The 19,827-nt window shown below is 34.8% G+C and overlaps 2 protein-coding genes across 4 annotated transcripts in view; one reads left to right on the forward strand and one right to left on the reverse strand.

Moving 5' to 3' along the window:
• LOC120414744 (synaptotagmin-5) overlaps positions 1 to 14,048 on the reverse strand; it is a 74,030-nt gene extending 59,982 nt beyond the window's left edge. For both annotated transcript variants that reach the window (XM_052707527.1, XM_039576056.2), the window contains exon 1: positions 13,498 to 14,048. The gene's annotated coding sequence lies outside the window, so the exon portion shown is untranslated. The remainder of the gene's footprint in view (positions 1 to 13,497) is intronic.
• Positions 3,742 to 9,463, forward strand: LOC120414745 (trypsin-like). Of its 2 annotated transcripts, XM_039576060.2 has the most exons (5): positions 3,745 to 4,015; positions 4,085 to 4,312; positions 4,501 to 4,664; positions 4,761 to 4,937; positions 9,193 to 9,463. In XM_039576060.2, exons 1-5 carry the CDS (start codon positions 3,868 to 3,870, stop codon positions 9,373 to 9,375), a joined length of 900 nt encoding a protein of 299 aa, XP_039431994.2. In that variant the 5' UTR covers positions 3,745 to 3,867; the 3' UTR covers positions 9,376 to 9,463. The 2 variants fall into 2 exon arrangements, with proteins under 2 accessions (XP_052563489.1, XP_039431994.2); XM_052707529.1 differs by having other exon boundaries at positions 3,742 to 4,312.
• Positions 14,049 to 19,827: the final 5,779 nt, after the last annotated feature.

The raw sequence follows: 19,827 nt of genomic DNA on the forward strand, positions 1-19,827 counted from the left end.
AATTCAAGAAATTCAAGAAATTCAAGAAATTCAAGAAATTCAAGAAATTTAAGAAATTCAAAAAATTCAAGAAATTTAAGAAATTCAAGAAATTCAAGAAATTCAAGAAATTCAAGAAATTCAAGAAATTCAAGAAATTCAAGAAATTCAAGAAATTCAAGAAATTCAAGAAATTCAAGAAATTCAAGAAATTCAAGAAATTCAAGAAATTCAAGAAATTCAAGAAATTCAAGAAATTCAAGCAATTCAAAAAATTCAAGAAATTCAAGAAATTCAAGAAATTCAGGAAATTCAAGAAATTCAAGAAATTCAAGAAATTCAAGAAATTCAAGAAATTCAAGAAATTCAAGAAATTCAAGAAATTCAAGAAATTCAAGAAATTCAAGAAATTCAAGAAATTCAAGAAATTCAAGAAATTCAAGAAATTCAAGAAATTCAAGAAATTCAAGAAATTTAAGAAATTTAAGAAATTCAGGAAATTCAAGAATTCAAGAAATTCAATAAATTCAAGAAATTCAAGAAATTCAAGAAATTCAAGAAATTCAAGAAATTTAAGAAATTCAAAAAATTCAAGAAATTTAAGAAATTCAAGTAATTCAAGAAATTCAAGAAATTCAAGAAATTCAAGAAATTCAAGAAATTCAAGAAATTCAAGAAATTCAAGAAATTCAAGAAATTCAAGAAATTCAAGAAATTCAAGAAATTCAAGAAATTCAAGAAATTCAAGAAATTCAAGAAATTCAAGCAATTCAAAAAATTCAAGAAATTCAAGAAATTCAAGAAATTCAGGAAATTCAAGAAATTCAAGAAATTCAAGAAATTCAAGAAATTCAAGAAATTCAAGAAATTCAAGAAATTCAAGAAATTCAAGAAATTCAAAAAATTCAAGAAATTCAAAAAATTCAAGAAATTCAAGAAATTCAAGAAATTCAAGAAATTCAAGAAATTCAAGAAATTCAAGAAATTCAAGAAATTCAAGAAATTCAAGAAATTCAAGAAATTCAAGAAATTCAAGAAATTCAAGAAATTCAAGAAATTCAAGAAATTCAAGAAATTTACGAAATTTACAAAATTTACGAAATTTACGAAATATAAGAAATTTAAGAAATTTACGAAATTCAAGAAATTCAAAAAATTTAAGAAATTCAAGAAATTCAGGAAATTCAGCAATTTTACGTTATTTACGAAGTTTATTCGTAAATCTTTAAAAATAACTAGCACTCTTTTCACCCCAAATTTGTAGGGAAATTTGTGTGAAGAAACTAGTAATGCAATAAGACTTCTTTGGACATAATTATCCTGCTACCCTATAAATAAGAACAAAAAGCATTCCTTCACTATTACGAGTTTTATCATTCCAACCTTTTTTTTTTGTTTTGGACAAGATGATTGCAAGATGGAACGTGCTGGGAGATGTGATTAAATATCTCGCGAATTAGCTTAGCTGGCAAGCAGCATATCTATTTAATAACCTTTTTAATTAAGGGTTAATCTTTATCATTCTCTTGCTCCTTATAAAGACGTGATAAACTTTCGATGTCGGTCCGGAATATTAATCCCTGTTGCAAACTTGCTCCTTATAAATAGTTTACCGATCGGTCAACCGACCACAGCTGGAAAAACTTTATAAGCGCCCTCTTTAAATGTTTGCACTAACGATAACAATCCATCAAACAACGAAGGACGCGCAAGCCTAATTGGTAAATCACCCCTCAAACGAGAGGTGCCACGGATGTAAACTTTAACCGTTGTTTGCCAAACAAATTAGCCATACGTGGCGGGTAAGCTTCTTTACCGCGAATCTGGACCCAAACAAAAGCCTTTTATAACTTCTATTCGTGTGCACTGTGAAAAATTACGCGAAATTTGATTTATTTGGATTTCATTCCATTTCAACATTTTTATCAGTGCCTCTTTACACAACTGCAGGCCACTCCATCAATCAAAGAACTTTTCCATGTTTCCGTGGGTAAGAGTATTAGTATAAGGGGTGTTGTGATACACACATCGACCGATGTTTGCAGACAAGATAAACTTGACTTTGACACGGGCTCGGGCCAGGTCCAGGTCGGAACGCAGCCCCGGCAGAGACCTTTCCGTAGCCGACGAACCATGAATAGATTAAGCCACCATCATCAGAGAGCCTGATTGCGGGATACCGGAGGGAATTTAGAATGCCGAAAACGTCCACCCATGGGATTTGCGATAAATTGAGTGCTAAGTCATGCGGCAGGAAAGTGGGATGTTGTGAAAAGTTCGAGGGTGGTTGGAAAATGGAAAAGGACGCAAATTTGCACAGTAAAAGTGCAAATGAATTAACTTTTAACTTTAATGAAATTCCTCAGCGACGAACCAATTTCTCGTTAGGCAAATTGCAAATTTCATCAAGTCTAAAAACTTGGACCGTCCTCATTACGGTGGTGGTGGCGCAAAACCTAATAAAAGTGAGGCGCACGTGTCTCCCGGGAAACGGTCCCCAGACTGGAACTGAAAGAGAGGAATTTGTTGGCCGCCGCGGTGGTCCCGCCTGATTTGCATCTGAATGTCTCCCACGCAGCATCACTCATCTTCTTCTGGTGTCAGTTCAAAAGTGTAGATGGGGAGAGAGCATAAAAGTAAAACATTCACACAGCATCTGACTTTTTTTGTTGTTGAACTTCACTTTGCTCTGGCTTGCTCATGAATGTTGGAGCTTCGGTAATTCCTTTTGCTCAGGTTTTGAAAGCATAAACGTACAAATGTTTTACTGAAAATTAAACTGTATTTTTTTGTATTTTTGTATTTTTGTATTTTTGTATTTTTGTATTTTTGTATTTTTGTATTTTTGTATTTTTGTATTTTTGTATTTTTGTATTTTTGTATTTTTGTATTATTTTTTTTGTATTACATACATAATATGTATTTCTGTATTTTTGTATTTTTTCTTCTACTTTTGTATTTTTGTATTTTTGTATTTTTGTATTTTTGAATTTTTGTATTTTAGTTTTTTTGTATTTTTGTATTTTTGTATTTTTGTATTTTTGTATTTTTGTATTTTTGTATTTTTGTATTTTTGTATTTTTGTATTTTTGTATTTTTGTATTTTTGTATTTTTGTATTTTTGTATTTTTGTATTTTTGTATTTTTGTATTTTTGTATTTTTGTATTTTTGTATTTTTGTATTTTTGTATTTTTGTATTTTTGTATTTTTGTATTTTTGTATTTTTGTATTTTTGTATTTTGTATTTTTGTATTTTTGTATTTTTGTATTTTTGTATTTTTGTATTTTTGTATTTTTGTATTTTTGTATTTTTGTATTTTTGTATTTTTGTATTTTTGTATTTTTGTATTTTTGTATTTTTGTATTTTTGTATTTTTGTATTTTTGCATTTTTGTATTTTTGTATTTTTGTATTTTTTTTTCAAAAAGCCTCGAACTCCAAGCGAAACTTATTTGGGATTCCGTGGAGAATTTCCCTTGTCCCCTTAAAAATGTGATTTTATCTTCTTCTCTATGTGCGTGGTTGAGATTTGAACGCCAATGGAATTGCCAAATGCGGATTTTTAGTATCATTAGCCAAATTAATGTTGAAAATTGGCCTAATTTTGTTTTGAGTTAACCCTTGAGGGCCTTACATCTACGCCCATGTCCACGCCCATATCGTACATCTGGAGTACTCGCTACACTACATCTGACCTCGTTGTCCAACTTTTGAACCTCTCAGGTAGTCACAGTGGGATCTTCCCGGCGTTCAGACGGTTATAAGGTGCAATTGCTGCTACTTTCCCTATTTGTGGTGTCATACAGTTCGTACAAAGTAAACTTTACGACTCTTCTCAACCGATAGCTTCGCCTCGGGCAAAGTTCTATGCTAAGCTTCCGAGGAAGATGATCCACCGACACCAACTTTTAGTGGTCGTATTAGCAGCATGTTTGCCCTACTGGACTCCGGCGAATGCGTGGGCACGGCCAGAGGAAGAGGGCGCCGCGAGTCCTCTCCAGCGGGACAGCCAGGGATTGGAGTGCGCCGAGTGTGGTAAGCAAGAGCAAAGTTTAATTATTTCAAGACGTCGAGCGCTGACCAAAGTTTGTCTTGTGTTGCCAGTTTGTGGAGGTGTGACCTCCCCGGGAACGCGCGTCGTCGGTGGCAATTCGAGCGACCTGAGTGCCTTTCCCTGGATGGCGTCGCTGTTCCAGAAGGGGGTGTTCAGCTGCGGGGCCAGTTTGATCAACGACCGGTACGTTCTGACGGCGGCACATTGCGTGGCACGGGCGGACGCCAGGGAGTTTGAGGTTTTCCTGAGGAGGCCCAGCATTACGGTGGGGAATCCAGGTGAGTTTCTGGTGATGTAATGGAATCTTAATTCTGTTGAATGTTAGGAGTTGGAATTCGACACATAAAATCACAATTTGATCACCAGATGTGTGTTTTTCATTTCCGTTTTCATCGACTTCACCATCACACGTGTAATCTAATAAATGTCCCCTTCAATCAAACCCCTGCGCCTGTCAATCACCAAGAAATGATCCACCGGCGGGGCCATTCCATCACGCTGAACCACTACCAGGGCATACGCATCAATAACGACGTGGCACTGATCCGGCTGGCCGAACCCGTCCCCCTCGGTCCGGATGTAATTCCGGTGTGTCTACCGACGGGAACGGACAGCTATCAGGGTCAAAAGGTATCCCTTCACTGGGCTCACCATTAGTTGATTGAACTGAGTTATGAAGAGCGCGACCGAACCGACGATATATTGACACAGTTAATCTTCTTTTAGGCCACCGTGACCGGTTGGGGAACGACCGAGAGTGGGGAGTTGTCCGATACACTGCAGCAGTTGACGGTGCCGATTCTGTCCAACCAGGAGTGCAAACGGGCTGGCTACTTCCGGTTTCAGATCACAAACCGGATGCTGTGCGCTGGGTTTCTCGAGGGAGGAAAGGATTCGTGTCAAGTGAGTTGGAAATATCTCAAAATATAAATTCTCACTGCTCATGATGGAGAGGAACAGATTCGTGCTCTAGAATCTTTTCCCAGAATGTGTAGTATAAACATTTGCAGGAGGACTATTACACCCCTCAGGATGTGCCGTTTTTCTGTTGGGAGAAAAGCTCGGTTGCAGGGAGAAACTTGTCCTTATTTGAGAAAGTGCTTGTTCAAATGTTTTCTCAACCTCGGTCTGTAAATATTGCTAGAGCGGGTGGTGGCATGATTTTATTCTAGGGAAAGGGACTTCCATGAAAAACAGGAGAACTGTCGCAAAAGGGATTTTTAATGTTTGATTTTAGGGTCTATTCTCTTCCAGATAGCTCATTTTTTTGTTTTTTTTTCCATTCTTACAAAATTGACCCCACATTTTTTGATGATTCAAAGTTTTGGGCCTGTAAAAAACTCAAAACTATTTTTTTTAGAACAGAAGTCTTTCGAAACAAAAAAAAAACAAAAAACAAAAAACAAAAAACAAAAAACAAAAAACAAAAAACAAAAAACAAAAAACAAAAAACAAAAAACAAAAAACAAAAAACAAAAAACAAAAAACAAAAAACAAAAAACAAAAAACAAAAAACAAAAAACAAAAAACAAAAAACAAAAAACAAAAAACAAAAAACAAAAAACAAAAAACAAAAAACAAAAAACAAAAAACAAAAAACAAAAAACAAAAAACAAAAAACTAAAAACTAAAAACTAAAAACTAAAAACTAAAAACAAAAAACAAAAAACAAAAAACTAAAAACTAAAAACTAAAAACTAAAAACTAAAAACTAAAAACTAAAAACTAAAAACTAAAAACTAAAAACTAAAAACTAAAAACTAAAAACTAAAAACTAAAAACTAAAAACTAAAAACTAAAAACTAAAAACTAAAAACTAAAAACTAAAAACAAAAAACTAAAAACTAAAAACTAAAAACTAAAAACTAAAAACTAAAAACTAAAAACTAAAAACTAAAAACTAAAAACTAAAAACTAAAAACTAAAAACTAAAAACTAAAAACTAAAAACTAAAAACTAAAAACTAAAAACTAAAAACTAAAAACTAAAAACTAAAAACTAAAAACTAAAAACTAAAAACTAAAAACTAAAAACTAAAAACTAAAAACTAAAAACTAAAAACTAAAAACTAAAAACTAAAAACTAAAAACTAAAAACTAAAAACTAAAAACTAAAAACTAAAAACTAAAAACTAAAAACTAAAAACTAAAAACTAAAAACTAAAAACTAAAAACTAAAAACTAAAAACTAAAAACTAAAAACTAAAAACTAAAAACTAAAAACTAAAAACTAAAAACTTAAAAACTAAAAACTAAAAACTAAAAACTAAAAACTAAAAACTAAAAACTAAAAACTAAAAACTAAAAACTAAAAACTAAAAACTAAAAACAAAAAACAAAAAACAAAAAACAAAAAACAAAAAACAAAAAACAAAAAACAAAAAACAAAAAACAAAAAAACAAAAAACAAAAAACAAAGCATAGGTGCCCACCCGCAGTTGCTACTCCGTTATTGACCAGGACCTCCAGAAGTTACATCCACGAGCCGTGGAAGATAAGTGGGTGCTATCTTTCCTCGCTTCGCAACTTCTCAAAGGCCCCTATCATGCTGATCAATACCGGCGCCGGCCACGACCAGTGGTAGGGTCACGGGGAAGTGGATGGGAATGTTAGTCCGATACTTGAGTGATAGAGACCGCCCAATCGACTGCTTCTCCGACAAAGTATCACATGAGTTTTGAGGGGGTTAGTAGATGGGTATGAGGTCAGGATTCACGAGTGGCAGTGATGTGACCATGAGCATTTTGTTTATCGGTTGAAATTTTTAAATCTTAGGCAGCCGGCTGCGGAAAGATAAATAATTGATTATTTAAAATGGTTTATTTTTATCGAACGCGTGCCAGCCGAGCATTAGTGCTATGGGCTGGACTTATCAGTATAATTTTACTGTTTTTACAATTTAGATAACGCGAGCAAATTTCAAAAATAGTAAATAAATGACGCTTTACTCTTCATATAATCGATAGTTTGATGAGTAATTACTAAAACTGAAAGTTGGAATAAATTTTAACGATCATTTACGACGAAAATTATCGCGAAAAATCCGGACTGTGCGTCCCAAGAAGCACTGCACTTATGAAAGCATTATTCAATTATTATGACCAATCACCCCATGCACACAAACAGCGACACAAAAGAGACGAAAATTATCGCGAAAAAACAAGACTGCGCGTCCCGAGAAGCACTGCACTTATGAAGGCATTATTCAATTATAATGACCAATCACCCCATGCACACAAACAGCGACACAAAAGAGAGGAAAATTATCGCGAAAAAACAAGACTGCGCGTCCCGAGAAGCACTGCACTTATCAAAAAAACAAAAAACAAAAAACAAAAAACAAAAAACAAAAAACAAAAAACAAAAAACAAAAAACAAAAAACAAAAAACAAAAAACAAAAAACAAAAAACAAAAAACAAAAAACAAAAAACAAAAAACAAAAAACAAAAAACAAAAAACAAAAAATAAAAAACAAAAAACAAAAAACAAAAAACAAAAAACAAAAAACAAAAAACAAAAAACAAAAAACAAAAAACAAAAAACAAAAAACAAAAAACAAAAAACAAAAAACAAAAAACAAAAAACAAAAAACAAAAAACAAAAAACAAAAAACAAAAAACAAAAAACAAAAAACAAAAAACAAAAAACAAAAAACAAAAAACAAAAAACAAAAAACAAAAAACAAAAAACAAAAAACAAAAAACAAAAAACAAAAAACAAAAAACAAAAAACAAAAAACAAAAAACAAAAAACAAAAAACAAAAAACAAAAAACAAAAAACAAAAAACAAAAAACAAAAAACAAAAAACAAAAAACAAAAACAAAAAACAAAAAACAAAAACAAAAAACAAAAAACAAAAAACAAAAAACAAAAAACAAAAAACAAAAAACAAAAAACAAAAAACAAAAAACAAAAAACAAAAAACAAAAAACAAAAAACAAAAAACAAAAAACAAAAAACAAAAAACAAAAAACAAAAAACAAAAAACAAAACAAAAAACAAAAAACAAAAAACAAAAAACAAAAAAACAAAAAACAAAAAACAAAAAACAAAAAACAAAAAACAAAAAACAAAAAACAAAAAACAAAAAACAAAAAACAAAAAACAAAAAACAAAAAACAAAAAACAAAAAACAAAAAACAAAAAACAAAAAACAAAAAACAAAAAACAAAAAACAAAAAACAAAAAACAAAAAACAAAAAACAAAAAACAAAAAACAAAAAACAAAAAACAAAAAACAAAAAACAAAAAACAAAAAACAAAAAACAAAAAACAAAAAACAAAAACAAAAAACAAAAAACAAAAAACAAAAAACAAAAAACAAAAAACAAAAAACAAAAAACAAAAAACAAAAAACAAAAAACAAAAAACAAAAAACAAAAAACAAAAAACAAAAAACAAAAAACAAAAAACAACAAACAACAAACAACAAACAAAAAACAAAAAACAAAAAACAAAAAACAAAAAACAAAAAACAAAAAACAAAAAACAAAAAACAAAAAACAAAAAACAAAAAACCAAAATCCATTTTACAACCAATTTTTGATTTTAAAAAGCATTGGAAAGAAGAACTCTTAAAATTTTAGAAAACTTTGCCAATGTTTTTAAAAATGTAATTTATTTATTATTATATACAATTTAAATGATAATGGTGCCATTTTATATCAGAAAATGTGAAAAAAAGCAAAAAATTGAAAAAGTGGCAAAATGTGATGATTGGAGGTGGTAGAATAGGCTAAATACTACCAAAAACAAACATAAACTAAACAAGATAAATGCAAATTAAAAAACTAAAAATAAAACAAGAAAAACATAAAACAAGAAAAGTGTAAAGTTTTTCGTAGAACAAAAGTTGCTCAAAATGACCTTCTGAACAAGGGAAAAATAAAAAAAAATCGAAACAAAATTTGGGCGGTAGAGGGTTAACTGTTTCCGGTAAAAGCCTGATTTTCATCGCTATTTTTTCATTTCCCATTAAATTTTAATCCGTAACTGGTTTCATAATTTCCCCTGAACTTTTCTACAATAACCCAAACAACAACGAGATGGCAAGATGTAGCACAATGCGACATAACCTTCAAACCCGCTAATGATGACAACGGCAAATTTCGTAACGAATTCACTCGGGTTTCCCTCTATCTCTCTCTCTGCCTGCAGGGTGACAGCGGTGGTCCGTTGCAGCTGCGTAATCCGACCACGGGCCGGTACGACATCATCGGCGTGGTGTCCTGGGGAAAGGCTTGTGCCCAGCGCAACTATCCCGGAGTTTACGCCCGGGTCACCAAGTTTGTCGCCTGGGTTCGGTCCACCGCGCGGGATGCCTGCTGGTGCCAGCAATGATTGCGGGGAGACACAACAATATGGTCCTGTTTTTCGTTGGAAACGTGCGCACGGCCGTAATTATGATGAAGTTAGGACGACGTCTGTGGCGGACAGTTATTGATCAAGTTAGAAGTAGCTTGAGTTGAGCAAAACCAGAATAAATGATGAAATGATTATTATCAAATACAAAAATGATGACATCAATATAACTTTACATAGATGACAGATTCCAGTTATTTTCCAAGAAATGGTTCGTTCATCTTTGCAGAAAAGTATTACATTTAGGATGTGAATCTCCAAGTTATAGTTATGAGTTCAATCATGGATGGCACATGTAAGCAGACAACTCCACAGACATTGGAAAAATTATTACAAGAGAAGATGCAAAAGTTTGTTTGGATTTTCAATTCCTTGAATTTGTGATTTGACTTCGCTGAATTTTTAAGAAACCAACTTTCCACAAACTGGCATCAAAAATGATCACCAAAGTAGACAACCTTCCGATCCTGTTAACTTTTTCGCATAAGAAAACTTTTCTCTTTTTCGCACCATGTTTCGTCGACGCCGGGAAAAAGAGGCGAAAAGTGCTGCCATACTCGACTTATAACTCACCGTTAACGAGGATGACATGTCCTCGCGCGCGTTCGTTAGCCAGCAAAAAGCTCTCAGAAAAGTACAAAAATTTATGACTCGTCGAAGCGGGAGGGAGAAAAAGCCAAGTCCACCTCGACGATGCTGGGGACGACTTGTGGCGAATTGGGTCTTGGAAGAGAAGGTTGTACGGACTTTTTGCACGGCGATGAGGTATTTCTAGGAAGAGTAAAATACGATGGAATTTATGCAGGACATTCAACTCTTTTCTAATGTTTGCGCAGAATGGGGATTAATGGAATGTGCTGCAATTATGCGAGTTTCATAAGTTTTTGAAATTAACTTTTGCACAATTCAATCTTAAAGCCAGAAAAGGTTATCCCAAAAGCCATATCAATCATTTTGCAAGTACTTTAAATAAAATATATTGAAAAAGAAGGATGCGGAACTCCTGGACCATGACTAACTATTGTTTTACAGTTTATGGGATCGATTGTGATGAAATTTTCAAAGCAAATAAACTTTAACACTGGAACGCCCAACGCATGTCAAACTTACACGGACGCCCAAGCCTCCCAAAAAAGTTGGAACGGCAACTTCAACTCGCTGGTTCTCGGGTATAACTCAACCAATCGGGACGAATCTTGTTTCCAGGGATTTGTAAGAATGTCTAGATGATCCTAAAATTTTGCAGAACTTGATTTGAACAAATCTGTAATTTCTGCAAACGAAAACATCGTTCCAACTTTTTTAAAAAGACTGCCTCCGCGGAATTTTTGGAGAATTTTTTTTTACACGCGAAAAAAAAAGTTGGAACGATGTTTTTGATCGCAAAAATTACAGATTTGATCTAATTGAGTTCTGCAAAGTTCTAGGATCATCTAGACATCCTAACAAATCACTGGAAAAAAGAATCGTCTTGATTGGGTAAGTTATGCTCGAGAACCAGCGAGTTGAAGTTACCGTTCCAACTTTTTTGGAGCCTTGGGCGTTGGAATGTTAAGAGATGTTCAGACTACCCTCTGTTCCACGAGCCAACAGTGCTGAACACAGTTTGCCAATCTGTCATCTATGCTTGCGGCAGAGAAAACGGAATGTATAGTGTAATTTATCTTCATGACGTTCTGGAAATCCGCGAAACATTGTACGATTGTGTACTTTTCGCCGGAATCATTGTTGCTGGAAGAGGAAGTTTTGCTCATGCACATGCTAGTGGTTGGTTGAAATTTAACGGCCACTTGCAGATTTTCTTGATTTTCCAAGGTCGAGGAAAAATAAAAGTCTTAAACCCTTTTAACCCCATTTTGCCGCGAACCTCGAGTTGAATGAATTCAATGTGGTAATATTTGATCTTTTACTTTGTTCTGGTTACTGTTGCATTGCTAGATATTGCAAAATAAGGAGCGAATCCCCATTGTTTCAGAGAGGTTCAGGTGCAGCTTTTAGGTTTAGTGATTTTTTACGTTCAAAAATTGTAACTAGGACCTCAATTTAATAACACCAAATTTCACGGAACATGAAAAATGTTAAATAGCCTAGAAAAACTCTTGTTATAATTGAAGAAAATACATTTTATGATTAATTTTAAAATAATTTTCATGAAAGTATACATTTTCATGATTTTTTGCCTTCCTCACCTCTATGAGGAAAGGCTATAAAATCACTCGAATAATAAACTTCTTTATTTGACCTCGTAAACCCACCTTCACGTATACATATCGACTCAGAATCACATTCTGAACAAATGTCTGTGCGTGTGTATGTCTGTAAGTCCGTGCACCGAAAAATATGCACACGATTATCTCCGGACTGGCTGAACCATAAACTTTGAAAAATATTTGCAACGGCCTTATTGCGATTTTACGAAAAAAGAGATTTGAAAAAGTTGGTCGTCGTTGATCACGGCCGTTTATCATCACCCGCGACAGACACAAACGACGAATCAAAACAGAAACGCAAAAAGTAAATTTTTCGAAACTTTTTTACACTCAGAACTGGGCATCGGCATACGAGAGGATAAAGAGCACGATTCGGTAGTAAAATGGTACTGTGTGCGGACGGAGAGGATAAATCCCGAAATTACCAAGAGTACTTTACTCAAGGGTTCATCTTCAAAAAAAGTTCATCTATCAAAAAAAAAGTACCGGTACCGAGACTCGAAGCCAAGACCTTTGGCTTATAGAACCATGCCTTTGCCGTATGGGCCACCAAGGTTCGGTGACTTAGTGGCGGTCATTTGTCCATTTAAGCCACACAATAGGATGAACTGTTCAAATGAACGAATGAACACGCGAGAGGACTATACTATCGCAAAACAGCACTTTCCTCACGTTTCTTTTCGTGAGGACTATCCCTTCGTTCTTTAACTTTGGGTGTAGTAAAATCGTGATAACTCGAGATGGTTATAAGCAAATCTCTTAAAAACATTTTTTTTTGTTATTGTCTGCAACACTCTAAAAAAAATAACCCTGCAAAGTTAGAAAAAAACACAAAAATTTAAAATGAAATACATTTTTTTTTCGAAATTTTGAGTACGCCAACAAATCGGGCGTCCAATTTTACATAAAGTCCCTTTGACACCAAATTTACATCTCATCACCATTTCAGACTGTAAATTATTGAAAAACACCTCTTTTTTCGCATGTTCAAAAATGAAAGGGGTCGTACCGCCCCTCCGTCACGATATATCAAAAAACGGACCTCGGATTCGTGATCAGGGACAAAAGTTACCCGGGGCAACTTTTCCCGATTTCGTGTGGGTTGGTGGCGAAATACCCAAATTCACGAGACTGACATCAAAGAAGCTGTATTTCCTAAACTCAATCAATTTATGAACATTTCCAGACATCTTCCGTTCGAATTGAATAATCTCGCTGCCATTTAATGAGAAAACTTTTCCTCTGCCATGACAACCGCACAGCATTTGTGCGGCAGAAATGGCTCCTAGAGCAAACGATTTTGATGAGAATGAATGGGAACAAAACTTTCGGCTCAACCCGCAACAGGTCTCCACAGACGGTTGGTTTTCCGTTGGTCCCTTGGAGTTTGTGTATTTGTGTTTGGGGTTATTGAGCAAGTTGTGCGGTTCATCGACTACCGAAGTCTTTCAGGTTAAGTTGTGCTGAAGTTGTTTGCTTTTTGGTTTTTAAAGGAATCATTTGGGATTTCCATGAATTTTTATGTTTTTGGTTTATTTACTTACTGAGTTGGAAAACTTTCCCGAAAATAAGAACAACCGTCATCCATCATCGTCCCATTTTCCCCGAAACGCGGTGTGTTATTTTATGAACTTTGCCAAACATATCGACTCTGATTTCGCCATCATGATACAAGGTTCCTTCCCCCCTCTGGTAAGGTAGTCGGCCTTATCTGTTTACCCAATCGATTCCCCTCGTTAGCACCGTCGTCCTCCGGAAAAAAAGGTAAGCATTAATTAGCGTAATTGGGTGCCAGTTTGTATTCCGATCTTTTTTTCCGGCAATGTTACCCAAATTCGGTGTTTTTTTGTGCGCGTGTTGAAAAAACAAAAATTAAAAAGCGTCTGCTTACCGTCATGAAATGGGTCCAAAAGATCGTTAAATTTCCGGCGCACAGTTTCCGTACAATTTAGCACGTCATTCTCGGTAATTGCTTTGACACATTTTTGTTTCTTTCGGGGTCGCTCACAATCAGCCCTAATTAAACCACACAATATCCTTGTATTCCGGAATGTCCGTTGCAGCCGAAGTGATGCCGTTAAACTTTACGACCAAGTTAATAGTTGCCACTACAACAATTTTTGGCGAGGATTATAGCACGATATCTTTTGACACTCGCACAATTAGTGTGTGACCGAGCACACTACCTTCATGCACACATACACACCCCCCTACGTAGACTGACCCCCACCTAACGGTTACTTAAAAATCCTCGTCGACCAGCAACAAGGAAAAATCGATATTATTCCCTCCTATCTTACTGTGAGTGTGCGCTACTACACGTGTAAGCTTTCCACGTGGAACAGCAGCATCACCACCAGCAACAATAACAGTAACAACAGCTGCAAAAAAAAACCGGAAGTCACGACTCCCTGCACTGAAACCGCGTCCGTCACGGACAAAGTCTCAACCGAAACTGAACTCAGGGTGGGAACTCATCTGCAGCAAGGTTGCCACACTCACAAAATGAACTCTCACGAGTGAACTCCAGCTTCATTGTTGAGACACTCAGCTTTTCCAACCCCCCTCTCCCAAAACGAAAGCTTTCCCCAAGTGTTACTTTGTGCTTTTTTGATCTCGATTCAAAACGGTCGTGAATTCGTGAGAAAATGGAAACTATCTGTGTGCAACAACAGGTGAAAAGAGGGAATTTATCGTCTCGCAAGAGGAATTTTCATCTGGAAAAAGGCATTTTTGGTGGGACTTGCTTGGGTGGCAGTTGGCTGGATGCTGGGAAGAAAGGGGGGGAGTAACTGGAAACTGTTGTTTTTGGCCATTTAATCCGTTAATGTAGTTACACAGAGGATTACGGTGGAGAAGATGAAAGTCATACTTGCCGCTACTGAACTGCTGGTGAGTGAAAATTGACGATGAGGAGCTTTAATGACTCATTAGAAGATTGAAATGATGACAAAGCAGACCGAGTTTGTTTTTTTTTCAAGATTTAAATTCAAAGTAAATGACAGTTAATGTAGCAATGAACACCAAATGAACACCAAATCTTATTTCACAACAAACAACAAACAACAAACAAAAAACAACAAACAACAAACAACAAACAACAAACAACAAACAACAAACAACAAACAACAAACAACAAACAACAAACAACAAACAACAAACAACAAACAACAAACAACAAACAACAAACAACAAACAACAAACAACAAACAACAAACAACAAACAACAAACAACAAACAACAAACAACAAACAACAAACAACAAACAACAAACAACAAACAACAAACAACAAACAACAAACAACAATCCTTCATCGAAAGAACATTAGAAGATAAAAAAATAGAACAATTTCGGAGCAACATTTGAAAAGAATTTGCCTCATTTTTTGACGACGAAAGACATAATTCAGTCCAGATAGTTAATACTTTTTTGTTTCGTTGATTTTTTTTGCGCACTTTCGCTCATCATGATACTCTGCCCCCGTCTCAATTAATCTTGTGCTCGTCCTCGGACACATCTCGTTTGCCATATTAACGATGCTCGTGCCCTTTAATCTCGAGTGATGTCTCATCAAAGATAACAAACAGCTGCGTTGTTCGGGGTTCATCATCAACAACTTCTCCCTCTTTGTGCAATCATTTATCGTCCACCAACTAGTATAATAGCTATCCAGGAAGATCATGCTGCTCGAAAAAAAAAAAATAATCCTTGCAACTGGGCATAACATGAACCTGAACTTCTCATTGGGATTAACATTTAAAGTTATCTAATGTTTAAAATTATTTGAAACTGAGAAAAAATAGGTTCGAACTCATGACTTTTCAACATGATTCTTATCCTAGGCATCACTGGACCATGGCGTTAGCGAGACATTCATCCATTTTTTTCCTTGGATCTCTTCTGGAAGCATTTGCTTCAATTTGTTATGGAACATATTGTATAAGAAGCATCTTCCTGTGTAACACACTGATCCTAGACAGGACTTCCCCAGGTCGGTAAGACGCTGTTCCTCCTTCATGACAAAACAGGACATCATCTAGCTGGATCGGGCGGGAAAGCTGGAGCTACTGTTGCCCACATGTGTGTAATGAACGACGTTGCTCGCCTCTCTAACGGGATCCCATCCGTCTTGACACCCATCGTGGGGCCAAATGAGGTAAAATTGAGACTTAAAAGATTAGTTGAAATTATTTTAAGAATCACGTTTCTGTTAATGCTTCTACATATATATTGTAGAAGTTTTTTTTCTGAATAACCCCAGATCAGGGCCACATCCCCAACGGCAGTGATGACTCTAGGCTAGTGTTTTCAACGTCAGGCCAACGCAACGCACTTGGAACTGGAAGCGCGGTCTTCTACACGGTATGTATAATGAAATTAGAGGACGATAAAATTAGCCAGGCTCCACTTGCAGGAGGATGGCAAAATGTCGTCACACATATATGTCGAGGAAAATGTATCTAACCCGTGACACCCACATGCGTGAGGGGGAGGATATTTTCGTATATTTTTGAGGTGTTTTTTTTTTCTCCGGGAGGCTTGTAGAGGTTAAGTGAATTACTGTCTGGAGAATCAATTGCATAAATTTACTACCATTCAGAGAGGAAGACACCTAATTTGACATGTGTAATTTATGTACTATTTCGGAATAATCCAATATTAGAATTCGATCGAACGAAAAAAAAACAGTTACGTCTATTTCCGATCAATACAGAAATTTTAAAAAGCGTAGTAGTGTAGTACTCAAATCGATCAACATTGCAAAAATAAACATAAACATATTCCGAAAAGTTTACAACCGATTGAAAATAGAACAGCAATTGAGAGAATAAGAGAGTCAAATCTTCTAATAAAATTTGCATTTTCTTGATGATATTGTATAATTATTTTCTAAACACACTTTTTTCGTGAAGATCACAGAACATGCTTTGAAGGCATCCACGACTGAATCAATATCTACAGGGATACAGCCTCGTAAAGTAGAATAAACGAGAATAAAATATTTCAGCAACTGTTGGACCACGATTTATTGACAAAAATCAAACAAATTTGAAATTTTCTAACATTTCCGATTAACAAACTTTTTCTTCGCAAAAAGCTTCGAGCAGGGCAAAAGCTTCCCTCGACGAAGTTTATGCTGCATAATATTATAGCAAAATAAAGCTCGCCCAGAGGAAACCTCACCAGTGGTGAATATTTTTGAACGAAAGCTTTTGCTTTTACTCGCCAAACAGATACGTTCATGTGAAAGGAGGTGGCTGATAATTATCCGAAATGATTTTGTTATCAGACACTGAGCTTTATTTTTGTGTGTTTTAAGTTTTGTATTTAAGGGTACAAAACAACAAGGAAGTTGTTGTTTATTTATTTCAAAATAGTATTTTTGGGGATGAATAAAAATATATCGTGCTTTCTATTTCATTAGGGCACAAAACTTTTGTAAACAAGAGTGTATCCCTCTCACACCTTATGCAAACTGTCATTCGAGTGAAAGGGATACACTACTGTTAACAAAAATTTTGTGCCCTTTTGAAATGTCAGGCTCCATATATCGAAAGTTCTCGTAGAGCAACTCTCTACGAAATCGGCCGATTTCGACCATTTTTATTTTTTGTATTTTTTTTATTTGACTTAAACTTTGTGGGGGCCTTCCCTATGACCAAATAAGCTATTTTGCGTCATTGGTTCACCCATACAAGTCTCCATACAATTTTGGCTGCTGTCCATACAAAAATGGTATGTAAATATTCAAACAGCTGAAACTTTTGAGTGAATTTTCTGACCATGTCTTCGGCAAAGTTGTAGGTATTGTTGAGGACTTTTGAGAATAAATAGGTACACGGAAAAAAAATTGCAGATTTTTTATCAACTTTTTTTCACTAAAACTCAATTTCCCAAAATACGTATTTTTTGATTTTCGAGATTTTTTGATATGTTTTAGGGGACAAAAATCCGCAACTTTTGAGCCTAAGAGAAACATCGTCAAAAAATCTGCCGCCGAGTTATGATTTTTTGAAAAAATTGTGATTTTTGGAAAAAATCGAAGTTTCATGCAAAAACAAGTTTGACATTCTTTTTTAATGCAAAATTGAATTTGCAATCGAAAACTACTGTACAGATTTTTTGTTAAAAGGCTCCGTTTTCAAGATATAGCCACCGAAAGTTTGATTTTAGCGAAATATTTGCAATTTTTCAATTTTTAAAAATAGTGACCATGAGTGACCATTTCTAAAAAATATTTTTTTTAAAGTTCAGAAAATTTGCTATGAAATTGTCTAAGAGACATTGAAGATTGGACCTCGGGTTGCTGAGATAGAGCCGCTTTAAGAAAAAGAAACACGAAAATTGGAGTTTTCTAAGTCTCAACAAAATAACCCACCATTTTCTAATGACGATATCTCAGCAACTAATGGTCCGATTTTCAATGTTAATACATGAAAAATTTTCCGATCTTTTCGAAAAAAATATTTTCAAAACTTTTAAATCAAGAATCGAGTTTCTTTGTAATTAACTTTTAATATTTACTCTTTTAATTTAAAGTTTACTTTCAGTCAACTCTTAGTTGAATTTTAACATTTTTAGTTAGCTTTAAGATCCATTTAAGTTCGTTTTTTGTATAATTTTGAGTGAGTTTTGCATAATTTTGATTTAATTTTTATTTATCTTCTAGTATTCTAGTACAAGTTTACTTTCAGTTTATCTCAGGATTAATTTTAGTTTTCGTTTTGCTTACTCAATGTCTTTCTCAGTATAGGGTAATTCTCCACCATCTCACACGAAATCGTAAAGTGTTGCCTCGACCCCTCTTCGATTTTCGTGAAACTTTGTCCTAAGGGGTAACTTTTGTCCCTGATTAGGAATCCGAGCTCCATTTTGTTATACGTTTATTATATGTTAAAGTTATCTTCTATAAGTTATCTTCTTCATCTTCATCAAGTTTCCTTTTGTTTATTTTAGGGTTAGTTTTTGTTGACTTTTTCTCATTTTCAGTATACCTATTGTTCGTTGTTGGTTAACTGTTTGATGCTATGTTTTTTGGCGCTGCTTTATTTTAGTCCGGTTATAATTGCTTACATTTTATTTTTTATTGGTTTAACTGATAGCTTAAGTGTTGAGTTAAATTCACTGTTTAAAGTCATTGAACCATTACAAAAATGGCCTCATTGCAAACATTCCTGTCCTACTTGAAATTCCTCCGCCAACAGTAGCTGCAGGATTCCACCAAACAATGGAAACCTCGAAAAAGGGGTCACCATTTTTACAATAATGGTGTTCCATGGACTTACTTGTCCCTGAGGTGTGTAGTCTTGCGTGCGTCACCACTCAGCACCATACCCTAAATTCCCTGGTATGTGCGCGCGAATGGATGGTTCCATGTGTGCTTATTCACCATCTCACGTGTCTTTTATTTCATTCAAATTTTTGCCCATCCTCATGACTCATGAATGAAGCATCCGCGCGCGCAACCGGCTTGCTCCCGAATTGGATGTGGAGTCGATGGTCACAAATTTGGTTTGATTTTTAAATTAAGTTGAAATTTTAATTTGAAAATATCGTATGAGAATTTAGATTTTTTGAAGAATTTGTTGATCAATAACAGAACCATCTACCCTTCTACAAAAAAGTATGCAAATTATTCCTCAGTCACCGCGCGTTGTAGTGCCCATACATCTCCCGCTCTCTTCCAGTTTGTCTGTAGGACTTGTTGTTTGTGTTGTTGTCGATTCGCTTGATTTTCTTTCCCGTATTTTCTGTTTATTCAATTCGGCTTTGAACTCGCGACTCGCGGCCGGCAGCCGTAATAAGTGGCGATTTTTCTCTTCTTGCGCTCTCTCTGTGTTTATTCCAAATAAGTTGTTGTAATTAGCTGGGGAGCATGAGAGCAAGAGAGAGTGATTGGGGAAAGAGCAGCAGCAGCAGAGAGTGGTCTCTGGTCTCTTTCCAGGTGTAGAGTGATGCTCCACAAGTGGTTCCAGCTGATGGAAGCCGGGTGGAGGTCACGAATTTTGAGGATGTATTTGATGCTAGTTCTATTACTGTAACTATTGCTCGCTGATTCGGCGGCAAAGGTCATGTTGCAACGAGTTGGTTGTTTTTATCTTTTATCATCTGATCCTTATTATCGATACGTCAATTCTCTAATTGAGTTTGTAAGTTATTTTAATACTCTTTGATAAAGACGTGCTTATACAAGGTCAAAAGTATTGCATTGCATTTTAG

The sequence above is a fragment of the Culex pipiens genome, chromosome 2 (assembly GCF_016801865.2).
Source record: "Culex pipiens pallens isolate TS chromosome 2, TS_CPP_V2, whole genome shotgun sequence".
Classification (NCBI taxonomy): domain Eukaryota; kingdom Metazoa; phylum Arthropoda; class Insecta; order Diptera; family Culicidae; genus Culex; species Culex pipiens.